The 27,157-nt window shown below is 35.7% G+C and overlaps 1 protein-coding gene across 4 annotated transcripts in view; it reads left to right on the top strand.

Annotated features, from left to right (window-relative positions):
• Nucleotides 1-27,157, top strand: part of SLC26A7 (solute carrier family 26 member 7) — a 74,933-nt gene that overhangs the window by 23,127 nt on the left and 24,649 nt on the right. For all 4 annotated transcript variants that reach the window (XM_072034467.1, XM_072034464.1, XM_072034465.1 and 1 more), the window contains exons 4-11: nucleotides 2,172-2,344; nucleotides 10,064-10,228; nucleotides 17,118-17,270; nucleotides 18,691-18,773; nucleotides 19,615-19,762; nucleotides 21,885-21,998; nucleotides 25,076-25,153; nucleotides 27,014-27,109. In XM_072034467.1, the coding sequence (XP_071890568.1) occupies nucleotides 2,172-2,344; nucleotides 10,064-10,228; nucleotides 17,118-17,270; nucleotides 18,691-18,773; nucleotides 19,615-19,762; nucleotides 21,885-21,998; nucleotides 25,076-25,153; nucleotides 27,014-27,109 (1,010 nt within the window). The remainder of the gene's footprint in view (nucleotides 1-2,171; nucleotides 2,345-10,063; nucleotides 10,229-17,117; nucleotides 17,271-18,690; nucleotides 18,774-19,614; nucleotides 19,763-21,884; nucleotides 21,999-25,075; nucleotides 25,154-27,013; nucleotides 27,110-27,157) is intronic.

Here is a 27,157-nt window from a genome sequence, read left to right as displayed (position 1 = left end):
TTATTATAAATAAACTTGTGTGATATATGTTGTTGAACCTTTCAGTAGAAATGTCTCATGTACTTATCCCATCATCCACAGTTAAGTAATTGTGGCAAGCAGGCTGAATTGGAGCAATACTGCCTCTCTCAGAACTCCAAATGCTCTGTAATTGCTCTTGTACGTAGCTGAAAATCTCCTCTCCTAACAGCAGCTTCTACAATATCAATGGGGCTCTCTATATGTGCACAGGCTGCAAGAATGTCCTTTGTTAGTTAAATCACTTATGTTAGCAGGAAATAGGAAATTTCATCAATGGCCATGTTCTGTCAACTTTTACTTGAAATATCTCTTCTATGACATTGTTGATCTAATTTGAAAGATTATTTACCTGAATAACAAATCCCTACATGTTTTTCTTGTCTGCTCTTGATATAAGTGATTTTGAAGGATCTTCTGTTAGCATCTTTATCTGTGATAGGAAGGCCATGCAATATAGTAGGTCAGATGTACACAGGAATCAGGAAGGCTAAAAAATTGAATTTGAAGACTGCTGTGGAGAAGATGATCAAACTGGTAGTTAAAAGATCTTTAAATACATCAAAGTGAGGAAGACAGGAAGGAAACTGTTGTGACACCTTTCTGACAAAGATATAAATGGGACATTCTATAACAAGGTCACAAGACCATTGAACTGCCAGAAGGGCTCTGGAGGGAATCTTGGAAACTGTATTTCTCCCCTATTATTACAGACTACAGTAAAAAATAAGATCACTGAAAGTTATGTATGATCAGAGTTTGCTGGAAAGGTGTTAATGTGACTTTTACGTAGGAAAATCCCATCTCACTAACCTCCTAGAGTTCTATAGGAGAGTTAGTAAGCACATAACAAAAAGAAATACTTTGAATGTAAGATATCAGAATGGTCAAACAGCTGCTGATAAGGTTGCACACCAAAGGTTATTAAAGAAACTGAATTGCCCTTGTGATAGAACAAAAGTTATTTTATTAATTATTAGCTGGTTAGAAGATAAGAAGACAAATATAAGACTCAATGGTAATTTTTCAGGGTGGAGGAGTCCTAGTAGGGTCCCAAAGAACTTGTGATGGGAGTTCTACTATATCGAGGCCAAGGTGATGGTAGAACTGTACTCACCAGGTTCTGTACAAATAGGGAAGAATAAGAATAATGAGAGCTCAATGAAACTGGTGAGATCACTTTAAAAGAAAGTATAGAATAAAGAGAATACTATGGCAGATGTTGAGCCTCTGGAACCTGCTCCCAGAGGACATTGTGGAGGAAGAAAATACAAGCAGGTTCAAACAGAAGATTCAACAAACTCATGAATGGTAGTCCATAAGGAAAATCTAAAATGACCAAATAAGGATGTACCCAATAGAATCCTCAATACAACAGCTATGGATGCTGTGGTTTATGAGGGGAATAGACTGCAGAAAGTGGCCAGGCTTGTGTACTTTCCTTGAGTAATACCTCTGATTTCCACAGCTGGAGTTGAAGGACTGGGCCAGATGGGCCATTGAGGGGCATTGATATAGCTGGGCATTTCCTGTGCTGTTGGAGCTCCATGTGATATATTTGTCCTTTAAAATATTGAATTATCATCCTTCTTTATCTATGTTTTGTTAAACTTGCTTTACCTCTCTAAGAAAAGTTGTGGGTTTTTTTGTTTTGTTTTGTTTTCTTTCCTAACCTGCCTCCAGTGCAGATTATTTCTTGATTTTTATTTTTATTTTTAAACATACACATCTGCTAACTATATTGGGCTAATAATTAGGTATATAGTATGATTTAATTACCCTAGAAATTTGAATAGTGAACATTTGGGACCTTTAGACAAAAAATATTTCATCACACACATGGTAAGTCAAAAGCATCTGTGGTACCTTCAAATAATTGTGAATAATTATGTTTCAACCTCTTTTATTAATATGTCTACATAAATATTCTCATGAAAAGTTTGCATTTAATTTAGATATCTAAATGGTATTTTACATGAAGAAATTTGTAATATGTGAAAATATTATCTTAGAAATTATTGTTAGGATTGCACGAAATGACACTCACTCAAAATGGCCAAGTTTTGAAAAAGTGACCATTAGTGATGAGCACACATATACAATCATTGGTAATTTTTTTATTATTATTTTTATTGTATTTTTATTTTTTTTAGGAACATTTGCTTTGACTTCCTTAATATCTGCCAATGCAGTTGAACGTCTTGTTCCCTCAGCTGGCACTAATTTCACTGCAAACAATAATTCAGGAGTCTTGGGCCTATCAGAATTTGAAATGCAGAGGATTGGAGTTGCAGCTGCAGTTTCATTTCTGGGAGGAATCATTCAGGTAAATGGTGAACATACATTCTGTATGCTGCTGATGTTTGGCATTTGTGACAACTCTGACTTTTATAATATACTTTTTTCACTTCTCCAAGAAAAACTGATCATGGGTCTGGTCTAACGTTCATGAATGTGCTTTAAGAATTTGCTGTTTGAGATGCAGTAATTATTTGTATACATGCTCCTAGGGTGTTGTAATGTGAAGTAAAACCACATTCCATCAGCTCTAATATAACATTCAGTTGCTGTTGGTGTTCCCTTTCCTTCTCCTTCAGAAACAAAACATGAATCAGCTCTCTGGTAAGCACTGACATATTCCTGAGGTTTTCTATTGCTTTTGGCCTGAAGAGAAATACTATACAATATTCAATAATTAAAAACAGTAGGGGAAACATCTTTAAATTCTCTTTAGAGTTCATACACCCGTTATTAAAGCAAAATAAATTAGTAAAACAGATGTCTTCAAATGATTCTCCAAAGCTTATTCAAATGATCAGAGGTCTTTTAAATTTTTTCTCTTTTCCTATTATCACCACAAGCACTGAATTCCTTTATCCATTGCCAGTTTCTTAGGTCTTCAAAGAAGGCTTCCATCTTTCCTTGTAAATATTAAAATGGAAGAAATGTTCCAGCACTTGACATGCAACACCTCCTGGTACCTCACTTCCTGGAAGAAATCCAGATCCATACACTTGGTTCTTTGGTTCCCTCTACCATGCAAAGGATGAGCTAAGGAGCCCACATTGGCATCTCCAGTGGCTTGGAACTTGGAAGGAACTGAGGCATAGGCATATGCTAGTTGGTAGGGAGTATCAAGAAGTGTGGCCATTCCTGCTTTTTTTTTTAAAAAAAAATATATATATATTTATTTATTTTTTATGTTTGTTGGTGGTGGTTTTGTTTTCTTTTATTGGATACAGACTTATAACTTGAGTTTACCATATGAGGGAACCCCCAGAGACAACATGTAGAGTAGACCTGGTGCAGATAACATCACACCTTTCCTAGAGAGGCTGTGTAGTCTCCCTCCTTGGAAATCTTTAACAGCTGTGTGGGCATGGTCCTGGGCAAACAGCTCTAGGTGGCTCTGTTTGAGCAGAAGGTTTGGACCAGGTGACATTCAGAGGTCCCTTCCAACCTCAACCATTCTGTGATTCACTGTGAACCACTCTGTGATTGTGCCTGGCTTCTGTATGTGCACCAATGAGTGTAACACACCACTGCATTGTGTGTAGAGTGCTTGTAACAGCTAAAAGTCCTTTGAGCATACACATTGGTACTGCTGTGCTCAGAGAATATCAGTCTCTTATGTCATCCCCACTTGTGTGTTAAAATGCCAAAATGCCTAAAGTGGGAAGTTGCCTGCATTTGATCTAAGTTTAAAATCCAATGCAGAAAAATTTTACTTAGCTGCTGCAGAATCCCATTAGGTGTGTAAATCCTCTAGACCTCTTCCTCTTTCATTTTGAAAAGTTCTTCTTTATTCATATGCTTTAAACTGCCCCAGCTGACTTATCTTAGCCTCTATCCTATTTAAGCCTGACTGGAATGAGAAGAACTGGAAAATCCTTTGCTCGAGTCTTCAGAGTGAGTCTGGGAGGGAGCTGTGCCAAGTGTGTGGGCAATTCTCCCAGATCAGTAAGGTTGTTTTTATTACAGCCCTACTAATAGAGTTGGTGCTTGCTGTGCTGCCACTAGTGTTTCATGCAAGTGTAATGGTGAGAGCATTTACCTGGGACACAGAGAACAGATTAAAATATGCATTTCCCATATCCCAGAGGACTGCCTAGAGGCTGCTCATCACAGACATTCAGGTGGAAGTCCAGATAAAAACTGTGATTAAATTTTGCCATCATCTTAGGTGCTGTGAATTGTGAGAATACTCATTTCTCATTTTGATTCCAGTCTCCTGGCTAGCAGTTGCTGCAGTTATCAGATAAGGAGACAAGGTGAATCTTGCTGGTAGTGGAGAGCTCCATCAATGACCTGTGTCATCTTCTGATCAGAGTAAATAAAAAATTAATGAATCATATGGAATAGGTGTTGTATTCTGGTATGAGAAGATTAATATGACATGTTTTGGAGCAATAGATTTCCATTGAGGACATCCTGAACTGCAAAAGAAGTGGAATCGTCACTGTTGTTGGGATGGTACTTATCTGGGAAAGGAGCAAACCTTCATTTTGTTGTCTTCTCATAAAGCTGGTTTTTTACATTGAAACACAGTGTTCTAACCAGTCCCTAATTACATGGGGGGACATAATTACATAATTACATTACATTAGGGAAACTACAATAAATGGCTGATGCTGTGACTATTCCATACTATGGACATTTTCCACACAAAGGATGAACTGTCCCTCTCCAAAACATCATGTTCCTTCTTAGAAAGAGTATGTAAAGACTTGAAATTACTTGGCCAGAAAAATGTTTTGACACTATTTTTCAGCTACTATATCTAAAAAGCATTAAAAACAACTTTTATAATTGGTTGCTGATGAGCAGTATTGGAAAGAAAAAAATGTTTCTGCTTATCCAGAAAACATATTCATGTGACCTGCTATAAGTTTGTTTAATAAAGAAGGAGCACCTTTGAACATGAAGCATGTTTTTGAAAAGCTAATATTCTTATCCAATACTTTGCTTCCCTGTGGAGAAAACTATGTTGCACTATTCTATGTAATACGTAGTTCATTCTGAAACCAAACATAAATTTTTATTATACAGTGGTAATCAGGAAAAGAGCTCATTTTCCTTTTACAATGGAAAGATTTAGTTAATGACTTTCTGCAGGCTGATATTCTGCATCTTAGAAAGGACAGCTAGGATGGATGGGAGTTCTGGTTCCCACAATGACAACACAGCACAGCATGCTATGTGTTAGTCTAGACCATAGAAGGAAGTCTTCAGGTCTTGGAGTGAGGAAAGCTCATTCCACACACCACAAGAAACTACAAAATACTTTAAACTCAACTATAATGACCTTAAGAGCAGTAGTTCTAGGAAGAAATTCTTTACACAAAGGTTGGTGAGGCAGCCTCTGCCAGTGCCCAGAGAAGCTGGCAGCCTCTGCCAGTGCCCCATCCCTGGCGGTGTTCAAGGCCAGGCTGGATCTGGGCTGGTGGGAGGTGTCCCTGCCCATGACAGCGGGTTGGAACTGGGTGGGCTTTAAGGTCCCTTCCAACCTGAACCATTCGATGATTATAAATCAAAAGAACAAAAGATACCAATTATGTCTATTTTAACAGGCCAAAAAGAACTTTAAACTGGTGACTCAGTGAAGCTACTGTCTGTGTCATGTTGGTCTCCAGAAGTTCCCAAGATATCTTCACTTTTGCAACCTTTGATTTTGAGATAATCTACAGAAAATACCAAATGAAAGTTTCACAGTCTGTACTGTTTCCTTACAAGAGATATTCCCTGTGCTTGAACTCATCTTCTTAGCCCAGGCAGCAAATGATTGAAAAGAGTACCACCACTTCTAGTTCTGTGTAATGTTCAAAAAAGAATCATCTCCTTCCAGAACATGGAGTTGGGAGGGTTTTAAAATGTTCTCCAAAACTGAATTCATTTAACAGGTAGCACATTATCAGACTCCATTACTTTGGACAGAAAGTTTGAGATTAGTGATTTCCAAGGAGCCTGTTATGCGTGAAAAATTCTTACTGGCCATAAAGTTAAATTGACTACACAATGAGAGTGGAATTTTAACAATAATAAACTGAGCTTGTTGTCATGGGAAGTAAGTATTGAAAGTGGACAAGAACCAAAAGTGCTTGAATTAATGAACATAGAGGAGTTTGCTTTCTGCAATTACTCATATCTCTTCTCCTTGCTAAATCCCCATCTTTTTCTACTACTCTACCACTTCTGTTTAATCACTTGGTTTCATATTTTTTTTCTGTGATTTTATTTATTTAATTATTTATTTATTTTTTCTGTAGTGTGCATTAACTCAAGACTGCTTTCCCTCACTCTCTCCTGGGTATTTTCCCTTTCCCTGACAGCTCCTTCTGATTTCATATGCATGAATTTTATCAAGAATTTATACTAATGAAAACAAAATTAATCTCAAGATTAATGAAAAAGACACAGAAAGAAACTAGAAAAAGACACAGAAAGAAAGTAGAAAGAAACTTTTTTTTTTTTTTTTTTTTTTTTTTTTTTTTAAACTCAGATTACTCTCTCTTTGAATTACTCCCTCATCTCTTAGGAACTAAATTTTGAAAAAGGAAAAATTCTGGAGACAATCCTAAACTATGTGAAAATTTTATTCTTTTTACAGTTTAAGAAAAACCCATTATTAGTACAAATAACAAAAAGAGAAACATATTTGCTTTTGGCAGTATTTTGTATTTTATTATTTGCTATTCTGAAGCTTCACAGTCACTGTTCTCTGTAATTTTTGTGCATCAACAGGGAACAAAAATCATACAGTACACCAGAAAAGACTAGGAACCCACAAAAGTTAGCATCATGACAGTAATGAAGATAAAGTAGATTACTATAAATTTTAAATTAGTAGATTACTCTAAATATTAAACTCTGCATTTTGATTATTGCTCAGTGGGTAAAAGATTTTATGACATAACATAATGTGCTGTAATTGTGCACTGTCACATTAGCTTACTCTCACATGGTGTTTATCCAAAAAGCACTGTTAGCCAAGCTAAGGACTGTGTCTGTCCTCCAGCAGAGAAGGTTAACTTGAGACTTGATCTATGCCTGTATAAATGCTAAAAATACAAAATATATACATCACAAGAAAACTTACATGAAAATGGTTTTGGGAAGTTGATGGTTTGGGGAAATTGATTTCCAAACAATGTTTTGCCTCCTCTCCATCTAAGCTGTTCTGTACATTACTAATGTTACAAGGACAACAGGAATTTGACATGCCAGCTTATGCTGAAAATTGTACCCTTCTATTCAGATGTTTTCTCTTCTGGTTGTTTCATGGATGAACACTTAATTACTTTAGCTATAAAGTGAATAAAGAGCAGGATGTACACGCTGATGAAGAGTTGCCTTTTTTTCTGGAAGTCCTGAGTTACCTTCTACAGTAAGAGACTGATGATCAGCATAGGCAGGTGCTTGTTGTTTCATCGAGCAGCTGCAGAAATTGCCCATCTGAAACCATAGGCCAGATTTGTATTTATTTTATATAACCCATAGTTATACACAAACAATAAGAAGTATGCTTTAAATGTGACTAACCTTTTAGTTTCTACCTGTGAAGTAGAGTCACATGGCCTCAAAATGCTGAAAAATTAAAAATAAAAAAAAAAAGTAAATGTGTATGAGATGCAGAATTTATTTTCTGTAATCATAAATCTCTGTAATTCACTGTAGTAATAATAACTTTATCTGAAATATTAATATTATCTAATATTTCTCAGTGATATTAGTTATTTCACTGAACTGCCTCTGTGGTTTTGGTTTTGATTAAATAAATATCCATCTCATCCTCTGGAAAATAAAATATAATACGTTTAGAAATTTCACATCAGTACAATACAAACTGATCTTAGGAAACAAAGAAAAACTCACTAGGGGAGGGAAAATTTATTCCTTATTGAACTTTGCTACTGCGAACAATATTTTAAATATCTGAATAGGCACACTATTGGAACAAACAGATAAACAAAATATTTGAAGTTAGTAATTATTGGTTTCAGACATGACTAACTAAATTACTACTCACTGAGAGTATAACAGTAATTATCTTTATTGGGGTCCAATCTGGAATGGCAATCAATGTTCTGATTTTTTGTAGTGCTGAGCAGTTCTACTATTAGTTGGAAATAGAGAAAATTATCCTCATATTTCATCTCTTGAAGGAATTAGGAAATTGCTCACTAGAGGTTTTTAATTGAATAAAAACCGCTCTGTTTTTGTTTTGTGTGTGTTTTATTATTTTATTTATTTATTTATTTATTGGTGAGCTTTTATACTTGTAGCTCGCTGCATGCAGGTGAGATTCATGGTGAAAAAGCACATGGTGGTCATGTGTAAGGAATAGTAACATTTGAAAAGGATTGTTTTAACCTCAAAACTACAACAAAAACAAATATAAAGGAGACTGATGTGTTCTGAAGTGACTATTTAATATGGTAAACACAAAATAATCCTCATGGAAAGTATTGTCATAAACAATTCTGAGCAGAGTCGTTTAACTTTTCATGCAGAACAACAAATGCAAAAGGATATAAAAGTAAATAATAATAATAATAATAATAATAATAATAATAATAACAATAATACTTTTTGATCTAATGAGGCTGCAGAACTGACTGTAAGGGGGATAATTTAAATATAATTTAATGTAATCCAGCAAAGTATTGCATGTTATGCAAACCACAGTAGCATCTGTAAGTCAGTAACAACCTTGGTCAAAGAAATAAACTCTGTCAAATCTCATTCTTTAAAGAAAATAAGTGATTGCAGTCTGGGATAAAAGGAGATAATATAGTAGGACACTTAATACTTTGGGGTTTTGCACTATATTTGTATGAAGAATCTACAATAGTTGTAAACAGATTCCCAGATTAGAGAGGAATTCTATGATCCTATCCATGCACTCTGAAATAACTTCTGTAAAAGTTTCAGGGCAGCTGAAATTATCTTCAAGATCAAATACATGTATAACTGAGCCAAAGTCTACTTTTTTTTTTTTTTTTTTTTTTTTTTCCTAGAGGAGAAATCTAGTTTGAATATAGGATTGAGTTTATGAAATTAGATGTTGATTTTCCTTCCTGTTTTAAGATTTCTGATTTTATACAGATATTCTATTTTAAGTTAGTTCAAGTATTGCCCAAGTACATAGGAAGTAGATTTTTAAAATCTTTAAAATATCTTGCTTTTACTATAATTGTATAGATTTTGTTGAAACAGCACATGAAACCATATAAACTTCTCTGGTTTTCTGTAAAGAAGAAAATATTTTTGTACCCTCCATCATCTAAAGCAAATTCTGTATCTCTCTTACCTGAATAGCTGCAAAACCAGAAACCTCTGCATTTGAAGTTGATGTAACTATGGATTGGTCATACATGAAATATTTGATATTGTAGCATGAGAGCACCAAGTATCATGATATATCAGACAATATGCTCAGGGTCAGTAGGATATCAGGTGGCTAAAATTCTGCCAGAGGAACTAAGATGATGTGTGACTGTGTGGGATAGGGACACTGGTGGCACAGTGTCCTGGGGCAGGGCAGAGCCCTCTAAGTCTCAGTGTAAGCCTCATGTCCCTGCAGTTTTAGCACCCAATAAACTTGGTAGCTATTGACATTACTGACATTGGGAATCATGCTATCGACAAGTTGGCATTGGTTAGGTGGACCACAACCCTTTGCCTACTCAGTATGACTATCAGAGGAGCAGGAATGAGTCAGTACCACACTTATTCAGCTGATGTTTTTATAGTATTTGTTTTTCTCCCATATTTGAGTAAGAGAGAATAATAAGTGTCACATGAAGACAGCTTCTCTGAGTTGGCTTACATTACTAAACTAAAGGTAGAATCTGGTAAACCAGTGATGTGAATGAGATAATGCAGATGAAGCAGTGAGTTCAGTTTTAAGTTCAGTTAATCCTTCAAAGGACTTGTGTGTTCTATTCTCAATTGTCTTACAGTTTATTAAAAGGACTCTCACTGCCCTATCACCAGGAAACTGTACCTTATTACACTTACTAATGCACACACCTTTGCTTTCCAGGTAGCAATGTTTATGCTGCAGTTGGGCACTGCCACCTTCTTGTTAACAGAACCAGTGATCAGTGCAATGACAACAGGAGCAGCGACACATGTGGTGACTTCACAAGTGAAGTACTTGCTGGGAATGAAAATGCCATATATATCAGGACCACTAGGATTTTTTCACGTGAGTTCTGTAAATGAGATAGTGTGTTAAGAAAATTTTAGCTAATGAAATAACCTATGTGTTGTTTTTTCTTTTTTGTTGTTTTGTTTTTTTCTTTATATATATGTGCAGAATTAGAGATGCATGTGTGAATGAAGAAAAAGTAACACTAAAAAGTTTTTTTCACTACTTCTGTTTGTAGAAACAGATTAGGAAAGCTTGATGAAGAGTTAGCAGGACTGGTCATATTTTGAAAGGGTACAATAACCAATTTACAATATAAACATATTATAGCATCAATATTTCCTTTCATTAACATGAGCAATTACAGATTTTATACACTTACAGGGACGGTTAACTCCTGTATGATCAGCTTCTGAGAGGGAACACTATATATTTCAAATGTCATTATTTTCTTACTATTTTCTTCATATTTTGCTCAATGTAACACAACCATCATTGTGGTAAAAAGAACGTGACTTGTGATTTGTGGATCTATTATGCAAAAAATTACCCTAGATATGTTACATGTTACTTTATGACTTTTTTTTTCTTTTCTTTTTCTTTTTTTTTTTTTTTTTTTTTTTTTTTCCGGAAGTACATCAAGTATACAGCTTCAAGGTAGCTTTTATAAAGTGCATATAACCTTTTATATATTATCATGGTGTCTCCCTTTGGAAAGTAGACATTGATGACTGAAAATTTTAAGGATTTCAATGCTGTGTGATTTTACTGCACAAAAGATCTGAGGTTGATTCTTTAAGTTAACTTACTCTAGCAAACTGAGTTTAGGTGTTGTGAGTATAATATCTTGTCTGAAGAATTAGTAGTATTATAATAATATCTGTCAAAATGATAATTTACTTATAGCAAAATCATATTTACTAGCTGAGTAGATATTTACTTTGAACTGATAGTAACTGATGATTTGGTTACCAGATGAGGGAGGAGGTGAGGTTTATTTTAGTTAGCTACTAAATTAGGACACCTTATTTAAAAAGATTGACCACAGTTTCTTGCATCGCTCATCTCTTCATTTTCTCCTGTTAGTTTGGGAACTTACTTAATTCAGATTATGTAGTTAAAAGAAAAAAAATATTCATTTCAGAATGTTGTAACATTTGGTAAAATTTTATTTAGATAATACATCAGTAAGTTTTCTACAGGAACTATTTATTAATGAGAATTAGGGACATATAATAAAGGCAAGTAAATATATCTTGTAAGAACATAAGTCAAAATGACATAGTCATTTTTATGAGTAGTTGGTTGGCCTGTAAGGCTATTACAAATGATTCACCATATATTAAAAAAAAAAAAGTTTATTCTTTAAAAGCCTTTTCATAAATACTTCTTAACATAAAATGAGAGCAGCTTTTTTTTTTTTCCTCATGATATTTCCATAGTGACTCTACTTACATATAGGCATATTATCATCTTGTAGAGATGACTAGTGTTAAGTACCACAGCCAAGACATAATCAAAACATACATTATGAGCAATAATAAAGAACAGAAGTAACACAAGAAAATATTTCCACGTTGGTGCGCTGATGATATCATAAGTGAGGTAATTCAAATGCTTTGAAAGAAATCTATTCCCTTATCTCTTATATTTCTTAATGTGTTTGAAACAAGGTCTTTGCCCTTCATTTCACTTTCGAACCCCTTTGAGCATTTTCCAAATAATTTTTTTAAGGTTTTCAATTGCTCGATAGAATCATGTAAAAACAAATCAACAACAACAACAACAAAACTCTACAACTTAATAACAAATGACAAAGCCTTCATATATAAAAGGGACAATTTTACCATAAAAGTATTTTTAAATGCTTCTGGTATCTGTTTAGACTTATGGATTGCTTCAAGAAACTCTGGTATCTCAGTCAACAGCACTGAATTTGGCAGTGTGTTTCTGTACATGTTCTTTACTCGAAATTCATGAAACCCCAAAGACTGGTATTTTTGCATTTTATTTGTATTTTTTTCCTTTCTCCACTCCAGATCACCTCCCACTCACAAAGCCCATTGTTTTGCTTCAGGCAGCCTTTGGGTTGGCAAAGCAAGAATAAGAATATTTAATAAAGTGTGATAGGAGAGTTGAAAGTAAAACAAGCCAGTGAAATATATTTTACAGTGAGTGAGATCACGAATAAATATGTAAAAATGAGCATTGTATATGGAGAACAAATCTACTACACTGGCATTGAGCCTATGGGATTGTTGTGTTTACACATAGCTTATGTAATGTATTACATTTAATTTTCCCTGTATATGATTTGTAACACTGCAATTGAGCTGCACATTGCAGTGTCAATAGAGATTTTACAAAACGGAATGGCCAGGTGAATGTGAGAAAGACAAATGGTGAGACAACGCTACATGTGTAGTCTAAATTTCACAAGGGACAAGAAGAAAACTATCAACAAGTTTTACTTAGTCTCCGAAAACAGAAAGACATATCTATATTTGCCCTTCATCCTTGTGTAGATATGTTTATCCTACCACAAGGTTGTGAGAAAATGCAGCACTACAAAGTGATCTCCTGTGATGTGACAAACCTACTTTGGAAAAAACAGTATTTTGTGGTTGTGTTGCAACTTGTTTACAAAATCTTGTGGTGCTGCAAGTTAGCTGAGAAAGCCTTCATGTCCTTTCATGTCCTGTTCAAGTCAGTCCTTTACCTCCTCTTTTTCATGTCTGTTTTTTTTTTTTTTTTCCCTCTGATTTTTTTTTTTTCTTACGCAATGTGTTGTATTTGTCAAAAAGAAACAGTTTTTAAAAAATGTAGCAGGGCAACATGCCCTTAACCTGTGTAAGGTGTTATAATTATTTTGTTGAATTTAATTCTTCATTTGTTTGCCTCAGCTTCCATTCTTGTTTTTGAAATAATCTTTTTTTTTTGGCCTTTGACACTACTCTCCATAAGATCCTCATAGAGAATCTGTCTACACTATAGTGTTTAATGGCCAAAGTCTAGTTGGAGATCAGTAGCTAGCAGTGTACCCCAGGAGTCAGTAGTGGATCCAATTCTGTTTAACAGCTTTGTGAACAGTCTTGATGATGGGCACTCTCAGTTAATTCACAAATTACACCAAATTGGGGGGAGTGGCTGATTTACCAGAGGACTGAGCTGCCATCCATGGGCACCTCAACAGGCTGGAGGGTGGGGCTGACAGGAACCTCATGAAGTTCAACAAGGAGAGCGTCCCTCCACTTGGGGAGGAACAACCCCAGGCACCAGCACATGGTGGAGCCACACATCTGGAAAGCAGCTCGGCAGAATTGGATCTGGGAGTCATGGTGGACACTGAGTTGAAGATGAATGAGTGATGTGCCATTGCTGCTAAGAAGGCTAACAGTATTCTTTGCTGCATTAGGCAAAGTATCACTAGTATGGCAATAATGGTGATCTTTCTGTTATACTCAGTGCTGGCGTGGCAGCACTTGGAGTACTTTGTCCAGTTCTGGGCTGCCTAGTACAAGAGAGATCTGGACATTCTGGAAAGAGTCCAACATAGGGCCACCAAGAGACTGGAACATCTGTCCTATGAGGAGAGGCTGAGAGAGATGAAACTGTTCAATCTGGTGCCCACTGTGCAGACAAGAAGGAATGAGCACAGACTTGGGTTTGCGCCTAAATGGCTTTACAATTAACAATTGTAAATTTACAAATTTACAATTAAACTTTACAATATGGGTGATGGAGCACAGGCACAGGCTGCCCAGAGGCTGTGGGGTCTCCTTCCTGGAGACCTTCAGAAGCCGCCTGGATGTGGTGCTGGGCACCCTGCTCTGGGTATCCCTGTTTGAGCAGGGGCAGGACCAAGTAGCCTGCAGACAGCCTCATCCATTCTGTGTAAGTTCTAGGAGTCTTGGCTATATATTTTTAGAAAAATAACAAATCTTATTTTTTTTATTCAATTTGTAAAGAAAGAAAAACATTCAAAATATTTATGCATATTTCTTAGTAATTCTTCATTAGAATTATATTTATTCAGCCTTCTTTATATCTCAGTTTGTCTAGGCAAATTAAATTCAACACCAAAGCCAGAGATAACTAATGCTGACAGAGCTCATTTTAAAAAGGCCCACATCTCTTTGACTTTAACAATTAAGAATCAATCTATTTCTTCCCTTTTCTTACCTCCTTACCTTAGATCTAGCTCAGACTTTAATGACTTCGTGGGCACAGCTCGCAATGTAGTTTTCCAGATTGCTTTCTTTGTCCTAATTAATCACAGCTCCTGCTTGGGCACTGAGCCAAGGTCTTCACTCTCTTAAAAATGCATTTTTTGAAAATTATGGATACAAAGACTTATCCCAAGTCAGTCAAGACACAGTCCACATTGTCTGATGACAGTGGGATAATATGTGGTTAAAAACTGTTATTCGATTACCATCCTTCAGATCTATGACATGTAGATCATTTTATTTAACAAGTTGATTTTAAAATGTTTTTATTCGAGATTCTGAGAAATGTTTGTGCTGGTTTATATTGTTCATCCTCAGTCTAAAGTCCAAGTCCAATGGGATGGTCTACATCTTCCCCTTTATGAGAAAAAATACATTTCTTCTCCAATTTCTTCTTATTTTCCGTAACAATTTTTAGAGCTTTTTATTGTATCTTTTTCCCTTATAAATTATGAAAAACTTCATAAGAATGACAAGAGGAAAAATCAGGAAGCTATTTGTAACTTACTCATTCTTCAAAATAAACGTTATGTCTTCAAGGAGAGACAGAATCAGAATGGGGAAAAAATATCATCATTTTGACTACCTTTCTGCTAGAACAGTATTCTTTCCTAAGATAATTTTTCTAGTCCTTTTTCCCATCTGACATAAATATCTGTATTTAAACTCCAAACCACCAAACCCTGTTAGCATTATACATTTGTTTGAAAACAGATTCTGTGGGGCTGAAAATTATTAATCTATATTTTGATAAAACTACAAATGCCACTTCCAGTTTATTTTAGTGATCTTTGTTGTTAGAAAAAGAAACACCTTTCATTTGTTTAATTAAATATCTGTCTCAGTTGTTAGATTTTATTATCCTTTATGCTGTCTTTTTAAAGTAAGATACTTGTGAGGCAGTCTAAATCTATAGCCTAGATTTTAACTTCTGTTCTCTATACAGTTTGCATTTCAGGCTACACAGTAGGGACCAAAACTTTAATGCAGAATTTCAGGGACTGAGACTACTTTTTTTGTTTGTTTATTTGTTTTTTTCCCCTGCAGCTTTATTAATCATATGCATTATTTCTATTTTCATGCCTCTTTTTTTTTTTTTTTTCCTCTAGGCAATGGACTATTGCTTTTATTCATAAGGCCTGAAAATACTTTGTGATGGGGATATAATTATTCCTTTGTATATCATGATGGAAGTTTCCTCCAACTTTCTTCAGTCCTTTGTAACCATTCCATGGACTTGTGATTTTTTTTCATTATTTTCTGTTAATCTATTATCATTCTGATTTATGCCTCATTTTCAGGAGCCTCAAATTCAGAGTAGAACTGAAATTACAGTTCACTGATAACTGTGTCCTCAGTGCTGGAGTGAAGGCAACTGCATTCTTCCAGGCCTGTTATTTACAATTTTGTATTCATCATCATATATCCCTTTTATTCATTCACAGCCATTCTATTCCTATTCCTTCTTTCTGTTCCACAGGTTACTTATGTTTAGCATTATATTTCCTTTCTTCATCACAGATGCAATATTATTCTGACCACACTTTACATCACATTGCGCCACGCCTTAGACTTAGCAGCTGAGGCCTCCCATTTGCAGCTCTGTAGCTCTGCTCCAGTCTCCTCTTTTAGCACTGCTTTCTGTCTCTCCCTTGCAGTACTGTAGCCATTCCCCAACACCCTGGAGCCTGCTGTGTCAGGACTTTTAATCTTGTGGTCCAGTGTGCTTTGCACCCTTGCACCTGCAGATTCCCACACAAGGCTGTTTTTCCCACAGAAAAAAATTTCCACTGATGTGTGAATCATCATTTCTCTCCCCAGCCTCTTCCTATCTCTTGCTTCATGGCTTTTAACCTATAACTTCATGCTAGGGAAAGAAATAGAGCCTAGTAGATAGCATTAGTCATTTAAATAGTTATTTAAATAGCCAACAATACACACACAAAGCATGACAACTAATTAGTATATGCAGCATCTGGACCTGATCAAAGTGTGCTCTGTGGAGTGCTTTTAGTATAATAGGCAAGAGCAACCAACACGGAAACTGAGTGCATCCTGATGAAACTATACAGTTACTCTAGAAACTGTACCTCCATGAGTGTTGAGAGGGGGCCCTGAAGAGGGCAATCATCTGGGAAGATTCCTCTTGCTTCTCTTCCCAGCCACTACTGCATTTATTCATTCTCTTTTTCTCCATGCCCTTCTTCCTCCTTTCTGTCTTTTTTTTTTTTTTTTTTTTTTTTTTTTTTTTCCCCACAGAAGTTACTTTTACCATTGGAATTGATGGATGTCACAAGCTATGGACACTTAAAATAAATCTTTGTGCAAGCTTCTCTTAACATTTTGTGCAACACTCATTTTTTGTCATTGAATTTAATGAAGAGGAATAAGAAAAGGATAAATATCAGATGTACTGGAATTTTCTAGCTTGCTTCTGCCAACCAATAGAAATATATACATTTTTATATACAAACATTCACTACATTTTTTGAGTCTTTGAAAATTCATAGAATTTAGCAATGATAAGTTAGTGATTTTTTTCCTTGCAAAATGTTAAGTGGATGTTAGTGTGTCAGATGACTCAAATCCTGGAGTACTGATTCTGATCTCCTGGGTAATTCGAAGCATTTCAAGTTGTGTAGATGTCATAGCACTTGACCCAGAACAGTGTATTTTGTAATCTGATTCTAATTTGTTGTTCATCTCAATCACTGTAGATTTATGCCTACATATTTGAAAATATCAGATCAGTTCAACTAGAGGCTTTACTTCTCTCCTTGCTGAGCATTGTGGTGCTTGTTCTTGTTAAGGAATTGAATGAGAAATTTCAGAGAAACATTAAAATTGTTCTTCCTATCGATCTAGTTTTGGTAAGTATGAAGCTAAATATCAGATGTTTTCCTTTACAGAGTTTTCAGTGGTTTAACTAATCTGCTAAATTTTACTATGTTGTCTATAGTTACCCACAACCACACCTGCCACTTATTAAATGGATAGCTAATTTTCATGGCTGTATGTTAAATGTAAGAACAGGAAACAGTTTGGCTAAATAATTAAGAAAGAAGTGACATACGTTCCCAATTTGTGTAATATTTTTCATGTGCTTACTACTTTTTACATAATTACAAGAATATGGAGCCTAGCATGTTAAAGTGTAAGAAGTTTGATGTAGAAAATGAAAAGTAACTGACACATTGTAACTCCAGGCAAGTCTTGTACTGGGTAGTTCTGGCTCAGATATTGCCTGTTATTTATCTGCAACAAATTTAAATACCTAAACTATTGCTTTCTGTAAGTTTACTTACAGATTTCCTTTCATATGGCATAGGCTAAATTGAAATTAGCTATTGCATTGTAAATCTCTACTTTAAGGATTAAGCTATGGTCAGATAACTAGCACCAGGACAGAAGTTTCTGTTTTTCTCTAGACATCTAAAAGATTTTTATTTTTTTGTAAGTGAAAGATTCTTTTCAGAGTGGATCATCACAATTACTCTTTTTTTTTTTTTTTTTTTTTTTTTTTTTAGAAAAAAAATTACAAAAGAATCCTTTCACGTGGGCAAAATGCTGGAAAATGAGGTTCTGGTCCCTGCTCTAAGATCTGTTTCTGTATTGTCTTTTAAACAATACCAGAAAATGCAGCAGATCAAGGATGATGGACTGGAGCTTGATCCTGTTCTTATATCCTGTTCTTGTGGGATTTATGTGATCAGCTCACAGAAAGTACAAGGAACAAGTAGAACATCCTTGGGACCAAAATTTCCTTTCCCTCAGCAAGGTTTATACATGCTGGAACATACATATAGGAGGCAAACACACCACCTCTTTTGTGCCAAAGTTGACTCTGCCAGTCTGGATTAGATGCACTCAGACAACATCATCTGCCTCAGACCACTCAGGAATGGCTAAATTATGAATTACTTTAAGCTGTTGGCATGAATGGAAGTGGCCTGAGGCACATGATGCATAGGGACAGTTTGATGCTGATTGTCAAGAGGCTTTCCAGAGACTTTTGCAGATTGCTTTTATTAACACAGAGCAGCCAAACTTCACTATAGACCTTCTTCAGACATATTTTCTAAACCCATTATTGCATCCAGATCTTAGTTTCTTTTGCCTCACTTCCACATTTGCCGAAATTTTAGTAATAATACTTCCCTGTCATAGTGAATTGTAGTAAGGATAAATTCATGAACCCTGTCATGTGTTTAGCTATGGCAATAACAGGGACCATGTGAGAACCTGAAAGCAACAGAAACATAACGTCTTTCTCTGTATTGAATCAAACAGATAATTGCTACATCCGCTGCCTGCTACTATGCTGATATGGAATACGTCTATGGGCTAGAAGTTGTGGGACATATTCCTGAAGGGTAATGTGCTTTTTATTAGCTTGTGACTTTTAAATATGTTTAGTTCTGCAAACAGCTTGTGAAGAGGTCAAAGTAGTTTTCTGAAATAAGAAATGGGAAAAAGCTATCATGTCCATTTCTGAACTCCTCAAATACTCTCTCACAGTTCAGTCCCACATTAAAAAGGTGTATTGGTATAGATATTATCATCAAATGCAAACTTTCTTGTACATTTCTGTAGTTATTTCAATACTTTATGGAGTAGGTACAGGATACCTGATGATGTCTAATGGATATATAATAGAAAGGAGATCCTAAAGTCCTTTTGTGGAGTACAGAGGCGGTCTGGGGTGATTCAGTTCTTAGCTGCAGCATTTCATAGCAACCCCCATTACAAAGTCTCCCTTAGATGGAGTACATTTCCATACTGTCCATAACCTATGAAGATACTAAACAGTTTAAAAGATTTAAATTGAACTTTTCAGGAAAGCCAAGTATGAAAAAAGAAAAATGATATACAGTTGAATCTCTTCTATTTCTTATTACAAAATTAGTGAATTGGGGATTTTATGTCAGTGGAGAGATAATTTAAAGGGAGCTCTCCATAAATTCTCAAACCACAGTTTACAAATGGAATTCTCTATCTAAAACTTTCATCTGCCACTACAGTTTTTCCCTGCAGTTCCCAATAGACAGTTATCTTACTAATCTAAAATATCGATAAATATCACCTTACAAGTATTTAAATGTTAACCAGACATACAGAGACTGTTTCTCTGTTTCTCTTGTATTTTCATGAATTGCAAAAATTGCACAAAGGATTGCTTTTTTTTTTTTTTTTTTTTTTTTTTTTTTTTAACAGGCTACCACCACCAAAACTGCCGCCCATGAATGTCCTGTCTGAAGTAGTCACTGAAGCTTTTGGAGTAGCACTGGTTGGTTATGTAGCATCGCTAGCTCTAGCCCAAGGCTCTGCTAAAAAGTTTAAATACACTGTGGATGACAACCAGGTAAAGCTCTTTCTCCTCACTTAAGGAGACCTTAAGGTCGGTAAGCCTTGAAATTGCTTCACCATTTTGGAAATGTGTTATAGATGAATGCCCAGTAGGAATGGGTAAGTTTCATGTGGCATCCTGAGGCCTTCCAGTGATTACTGTAAAACCACAATCTAGTACAAATCAGCTCTGTTATAGCATAGTTAGTTGAGATATACCTTTTGGGAAAGTGCTTCCTTCAGGATAACCTCATAATGCTGCATTTGGTCCAGCCAGCAGCCAATTTAGGTGTTAACGTGTTTTTCCAGTGTTTTAAGGCAAGACAGCTTCTCTTCTGGCAGCTGAGGTCTTAAAGACCAGCTAAGATTTTAAATCAGCTACTGATTAAAGAAACAAAGAAATTTTAAAAATAAACCAGGTACTTACAGCCCCAGGACATTTATAATATTTATCAGTTATAAAATAAGGGTTATGCAGAGTAGAAGTCCCCTCTGAAATAAAGATTTATTTATATAAAAGAAGCAGGGTGGGTTCAGAGAGCACTGCCAAATTTGCAGCTGTAAGAGCTTTCTGTGCAGAGTTCCATTCTGCAGCAGGCAAGCTGCAGATAAAAGTGGGATGTTTGCTTCCTGCACTACCCCACTGCTGGTTATGGTGGACAGGTAACTTCAAGCCAAGTGGAAATCCATGGTAGTAAACACTCCATTTAAAATAAGGTCCTAACTACCAAATAGTGCTATGTGATGAGAATGCTGCCCACATTTTGCTGTCAAATGGTTTGAGATAAATGACATAAAGCTGGATGGTGGTTTTGCAGCTGGAGATATTTGGTCATCCTATCTCAATAGGTCAGACTTGCTACATCAGTGAATGTGCTTTGCAGCTTCTGTTATTACTGGAAATATACAGTGACAATGTTCTCGTCTGCTCAGTTCTCTAAAAAAATGTTCAGAATGAATACTTTGTTTCATGAATTTCTGTTGATGCTGCAGAACAGTGTTTCCCAGGTAGCAGGGGGAAAGCACTTTGAGCTGATATGCTGTAGTGTCTCAAGGACACTACATGGAGCACAGCAACCTGTGTGTCTTTCTGCATGTTTGGAAAACTTGTAACTTACGCTACTTAATTACTGAAGTGGTGGGAACAATTTAAATGTCTGCACAGAATAACGGAGCAAAGAGCAAACCCTTCATGAGAATAGAGCATACAGTGTGGCAGCATAGTGGCAAAGATGCATTGCATTCAGGGACCAGGCAGAGGGGGCTCTACATGGTGATACATTGATGTTCACGGCTATCTTGTGTCCTTTAAAGTGGTGCTGTCCTGTGCTGTGGAGACCAACATATGATCATGTGTTGTCCTGGCTGGATATAATACCATTTGTGTACTGAGCCTGTGTACTTCTAGCAGTACAGATGTCTTCTCTTACACATTCCCCTCAGCAGATGAAGCCCCGGGGTAGGAGGCTGATGCTGGGTAGCCAAGTTGGGGTGCTTTTGAACAGCTTTAAAAGCTGTTCATCTCAGGCTGCAGACACAAGGTAATTTCCCCACTGCACTTTTTCTTCTGTAAGTCATTTTCCAGACACGTCTGCATTTTGATTGTGAATATACATCAGATACATTTGTAATGAATTACAGTACACAGATAGTGTTGCTGCCATACTTCACTTTCACTAAAGCATGCTATGAAAGAAAAAAAAAGAAGAAGAAGAAAAAAAAAAGACAGTGGCTGTCTTCTTCCAGTAGAGTCATAAGCCAGAAAAAACTTGGACATTCTCCAGATCCCACTACTTGAGACTGCTGCCTGTTAAAAAGCAGATGTGTATCATGATGTAAATATTTTTGCTGAATTTCATCTTCAAAACTTAGCACTATCATTTGTTTTGTGAACAAAACGTCTCTTCTTCTTTTGATGAATCTGGGTTTGGTGGCTTTCAAAATAGCTCTGTGTTGTAAGAAGATGTATTATACTGGGAGATATTTTATCATGTATGTATGTGCTATTTTCCCTCAAAAAATATGCCCATCCTTTATCATTGCTAATATTTGCATAGGAGACTCCTTTGTTGGCTAAAAACATTGAAATGACAGAATAACAGGGGGAAAAAAACATATTCTTTTTAACAACTTTGCAGGAATTTTTGGCTCATGGTCTCAGCAACGTGATTCCTTCATTTTTCTTTTGCATACCAAGTGCAGCAGCAATGGGGCGGACGGCACTTTTATATAGTACGGGCGCCAGAACACAGGTAAGAGGTTACAGTGCAGTCAGTAGGACAAATAAGTCTACGATGCTGCTCACTGGAGCTTGCACTTGTTGATCCATTGTACTCCTCTCTTCTCCCTTTTCCTCTATCCTGGAAAATTACTCTGTCCAGTCAATTTTAACAATCTGCATGGAATTACTGCATGGATCAGCAACTGTCTTACTAGAAAAGCTAACGGTTCCCCTTATGCATTTTTACCAGCTTAATTCAATAAAAACTCTTAAGTCTGGGGCAGTAAGGTGCCTTCAGTGCTTTGCTTTTAGACTGCAGAAAACTATACAGAAGACTTTTTTTATTTTTTTATTATTATTATTTTTTATCTGTCAGCACTGTAACAAAAGTGCCCTCTAATGGTGTCTAAGGAATGTAATGGTTCAGGCTAAACTGTTGTTTTTTGTTGTTGTTTTAAATTAATTTGGTGCTCTTATCTGATTTTCAAAATAAAAAGAAAGTAATCTTAAGAGCTGCTCCTAGAGGAAGCAATGCTTCAGCTTCTGCCTTGTGACATGGTGTACTTGTCCTGTCCCTCAGCATTCATTGAGACCACAGAGATGACATTTCATTTTTTCAGGACTTTTTTTGTGGCTTTCTCTTTCTGATGGAAATGAAATCCAAAAGATTCTGTGGCAATACCTTGGAAAAGAGGGAATTGTAATAAAAGAAAATGCTCACTGTGACCCTGTAATATTGTTACCTGTGCCTGTGAACAAGAAAGACAGAAAACTGCTCTTCTGAGACCTTGGCATATGATGGCACCATGTGGGCTACCCTAGCTGGGAAACCTTGAGCACTGCCTCTCCCTCCTTCCTCTGAAACTCAAATGTCCATCAGTGTCATCCTGCCACATAAATGTGTCCCATCGAGTTTGTTGAAATTGTCCTTTTATAATGCTGGTCTTGCCTGTATAAAGGTCATTAATTACAAGGTAAATGCTAATGCTAAATGACTGACAAGCCTAAGCACAGTCCGTAGGCACCGATGTTTCTTGACTATATTGTGCAATTGTTTCTCAAGCAGACACCACAATACTGAGAAATGATACAAGGCTTTATTTCAAAACTCTGCATGTTAATTATGTGTTAATTAGCCAGCACACTTCTCTGAACGCAGTTAATCATAATGAATAATTTATCCAATAATCATCTTTGAAAGCATTTATATGCAAATAGTTTAGCTACCACTTTGGTATCATCTATTTCAAGTTTTTGTGTTGGATTCAATGTCATGCCATGTGCCCTCGCCATCACAGATACCCTCTTCTCTTACCTGCTCATATCTTTTGTTGGCAAAGTGCAGTTTTACTGAATTGTGGGAAGCTTTAGGGTAACCTGAAGGCCTATCTGGGTAACCTGTATGGGTTGAAGGCATATAGGACATCTGAGTTCTGGAAGATATAGGCAAAGGCCCCACTAGAACATCATTCACAATATGAAATGGAAAAAGAAACCAACATGGTTTGAAGTCAAGGTAGGAAGTCCTAAAATAACAAGTGTTGACTTGCTTTATCCAGAAGTTTCATAGTATTGCAGAGTCTGCGTCCACAAATTGGACTGTGGTCATACACTAGGATTAGGAGAATACTTTATAAATAAGTATTTATAAGTGCATAAATAACAACATTCTCTCTCCTGCCTTCTTTGCCTTTGTTTTTGAAGACGACATATCTACTCAAGACCTTTCTTCTGGGTCTGTCCAGGCAGAATGAATAAATTAGAATATCACTAATTGATGTTTGCCATATCATAAGGAAAAAAAAAGAAAGGAGCAACAGCTTGAGTTGTTCACAACACAGGGAGACATGAGAGAAATATGAAGAGCTTTTCAGAGGTTATATGCATACTCCTCTTTTCTCCAAAGACTACATTTTGCATTCGGTGATGTCACATATTCTTCACTGATATATTTTCCAAGGAGACAACAGAAGTGAAGGACTGTATCATAGACTGAGAAGTGTCCTTCAAGTAGAATCAACACTTTTTTTTTTTTTTTTTTTTTTATTTGGGAGGTGTGTTGCTTTTTTGAGAAGGCAGAGAAAGGGAAAAGCTCCTTGCCACTCTACCAGCAGATTTTGTGTCCCTTTTGCTGTAAACACTCTGTCTACCCTCCTTGATGGTATTTTTAAGTACACCATGGCTCTCTTTTCTAGTGTTTTAACAACTTGTCTGGTTTTGTTTTTAACAACTTGTCTCTTAATTTAAACTTAATTATTTTAGTAAAGAAACGTTTTATCAATATAAAAATAAAGTGAGCATCTGTCTACTTACCATCAAACGTTCTGTGAATCTGGACTGTATCTTAATGAGACCAGAAGTTCTCTACTTTGTGAACAGTCAAAGTGGAGAAGGAGATTGCAATTTTACTGTAGTTTTCCATCAGATTAATACCGTGAATACTGTGAAGTAACATCATCCTTAGGCCATATGTTTGTCTGGATTCATGTTACTTGCATTAATTATCATTATATATACATATAAATGTAATTTGCTGCTATGTTTTCTAAAATAAAGTGCATAGCTGCTATAGCACAAGGGTCATTGGTAGTTTCTGACTTAACCCAATAGCTTCCCAATAGCTTCCTTTCAGTGCCAATCCCAGTAAAAGAAGTTAGAAAACTTGTCCTGTGCAAAAATAATAATACAGTTCTTCATATATAAGTTGTACTCAGTGTTATGACAGATCTGTGATTCAGTGCAACATAAAATGCAATTGTTATAAATATGTTATGAAATGACACTGGATGCTGTAAAACATCTGAAATGGGATATTACTTACACACGTTTCATTTAATAACTACATTGGTGGCATCATGCTCTCACTCTGTGTACTGACATCATGTTCTAACCCAGATATTGGTATCCCTTACTATGTTCTCACTGTAGTTGGCTGAAGGTAATCACCCTAGATAGAAACTGAAACTACATGTTTCTGCAATCCATAGATACATTAATAGCTGACATATTCAACATCTCATTCTTGATTATGTCTACAACTTTTAATAATAAAACTTTTTTTTTTTTAATTGGGTGATTGGATTGGAATTTCTTCTTTATTTATTTTAGGTGGCTTGCCTTATCTCCTCTGCATTAATTCTTGTGGTAATCTACACAATTGGACCAATGCTATACTGGCTGCCTATGGTATGTTCCCTATCTTATTTTTTAAAGTTTGCATCAAATATTTTCTAAAGACTTAATTTCTTTGAGGGAAAGAAATGTCGTACTACATCTGAAATAGCTCCCTTTAATTTCAATGAGAGAAAATAGCAAGGGTAGAACATGGTCCTAGAATAATAAAATATAGAGGTGACTGTGTAGTGTATGTAGATTTTACACATACATTGTTATGTATATAAGCTATCACTTAAGCATATAATAAAGCATTTCTCTTCTACTTACTTTTGACATGTAGTTTGTGGAAAGTATACAGCCATATTGTTGTGGTTTTAAATTGACAGAGCTTGGTAGAAATTAATGGAGATCCACAATATTACTCCCGTTATTTATATGATGTATGATTATGCTTTTGAAATAAATGTAACAGAGATGATTGAAAATAGTAATCTAAGCTTAATTACAGAAAAATATGATATATTCCTATAACTCTGTCATGGAATACATCTTCTGCATTAAGAATCTATAAAGTAACATGATGCATTTTCACACAACATATATCTAACTTTTGATATTGAAAAGGAATATTTATTTATTTATTTTTAAGGGGACTCTATCAGGGAGTGTAGTGATGGGACCAGGAGTAACGGCTTTAAACTAAAAGAGGGGAGATTTAAATTATATATTATTAGATATAAGATTGTTAGATATTATTAGGTATAAGATTATTAGATATAAACTCTACTCAGAAGCTGGTGAGGCACTGGCATAGGTTGCCCAGCAAAGCTGTGGATGCCCCATCACTGTAGGTGTTCAAGTTTAGATGGGACTTTGAGCAGCCTCATCTAGTGGGAGGTGTCCCTGATCATGGCAAGGGGGTTGGAACTAGATGAGCTTTAAAGTCTCTTCCAACCCAGCTTCCAGCAACAGATCTCTTCCAACCCAGACCATTCTATGATTCCATTAATTTTACTTAAAGATGTCAAAGATGCTGAATACAACCCCAAAATTATCTAGAATTTTGCTATGTTTGCATACAATTTTAAAACTTACTTCATGCTATTGTTTGCAATGTCAGATGAAGGCAGAACACTTTTCAAAAACAACCTTTTATAGCTTATTCTAATCATGCAAACCAGAGACGTCTGAAGATGCACAATATGTCTTTTTTCTTACTATACTCTTTTCCTCTCTTCATTTTTATATGGAATATACGTAAGCTTTGACTGTTTTCCTATAGATTTTTCCATATTAGAAAAAGAAAAATGTTTCGTATGTTGCTTTCTTGATATTTCATTACTTTTCTCCTATGCTTTTTCAGTCCTCTGTACCTATTCAACATTGCAAGTTGAATATTCTCCATCATTCTTGAGCTCCTGAAGATTTCTTCATCCTTTTTCTGCCTCTTTTTTTTTTTTTTTAATATTTATTTATTTATTTTTATTTGGAGGACTATAAATTATCTTGTCTGCCACAAAATTAATGGATTTTTATTTATTTTTTATTTTGCATTAAACACTTTCTGCAGGTAGTCCCCCAAATGTGTCAGAATGTAGTTGGTCTGATGATGCATGGAGAGTCTTGGAATGTCCTGAAGTTTTTGTCATTTTCTCATAGTCAAGTGCCCTCTAGAATGCCTTCAAGAAAGAAAAAGAATGTCTGTGATACTATTATATTTACATCAGAAGAATATTTGAAATGCTTGAACTTATCCCACTTTTGAAACACTAACTTCAGATTTTCAATAATTTGATTGCAATATTGATCACTGAATTGGAGAAAGAACATTCATTTTCCCTACTAATTTCATAACAAGCTTTTGTTTTTCTTTCTCTCTCTCTCTCTCTCTTTTTTTTCTTTTTCTTTTTTTTTTTTTTTTTTTTTCAGTGTGTGCTAGCAAGCATTATCATTGTGGGCTTGAAAGGAATGTTAATGCAGTTCCGTGACTTAAAAAAATATTGGAATGTGGATAAAATAGACTGGGTAAGTGAAACTCAATCCTAGGAGTTTTTCTTGAGGGCCTTTAATAAA

The sequence above is a fragment of the Anas platyrhynchos genome, chromosome 2 (genome assembly GCF_047663525.1).
Source record: "Anas platyrhynchos isolate ZD024472 breed Pekin duck chromosome 2, IASCAAS_PekinDuck_T2T, whole genome shotgun sequence".
NCBI lineage: Eukaryota > Metazoa > Chordata > Aves > Anseriformes > Anatidae > Anas > Anas platyrhynchos.
This window is presented reverse-complemented; position numbering and strand designations above follow the sequence as displayed.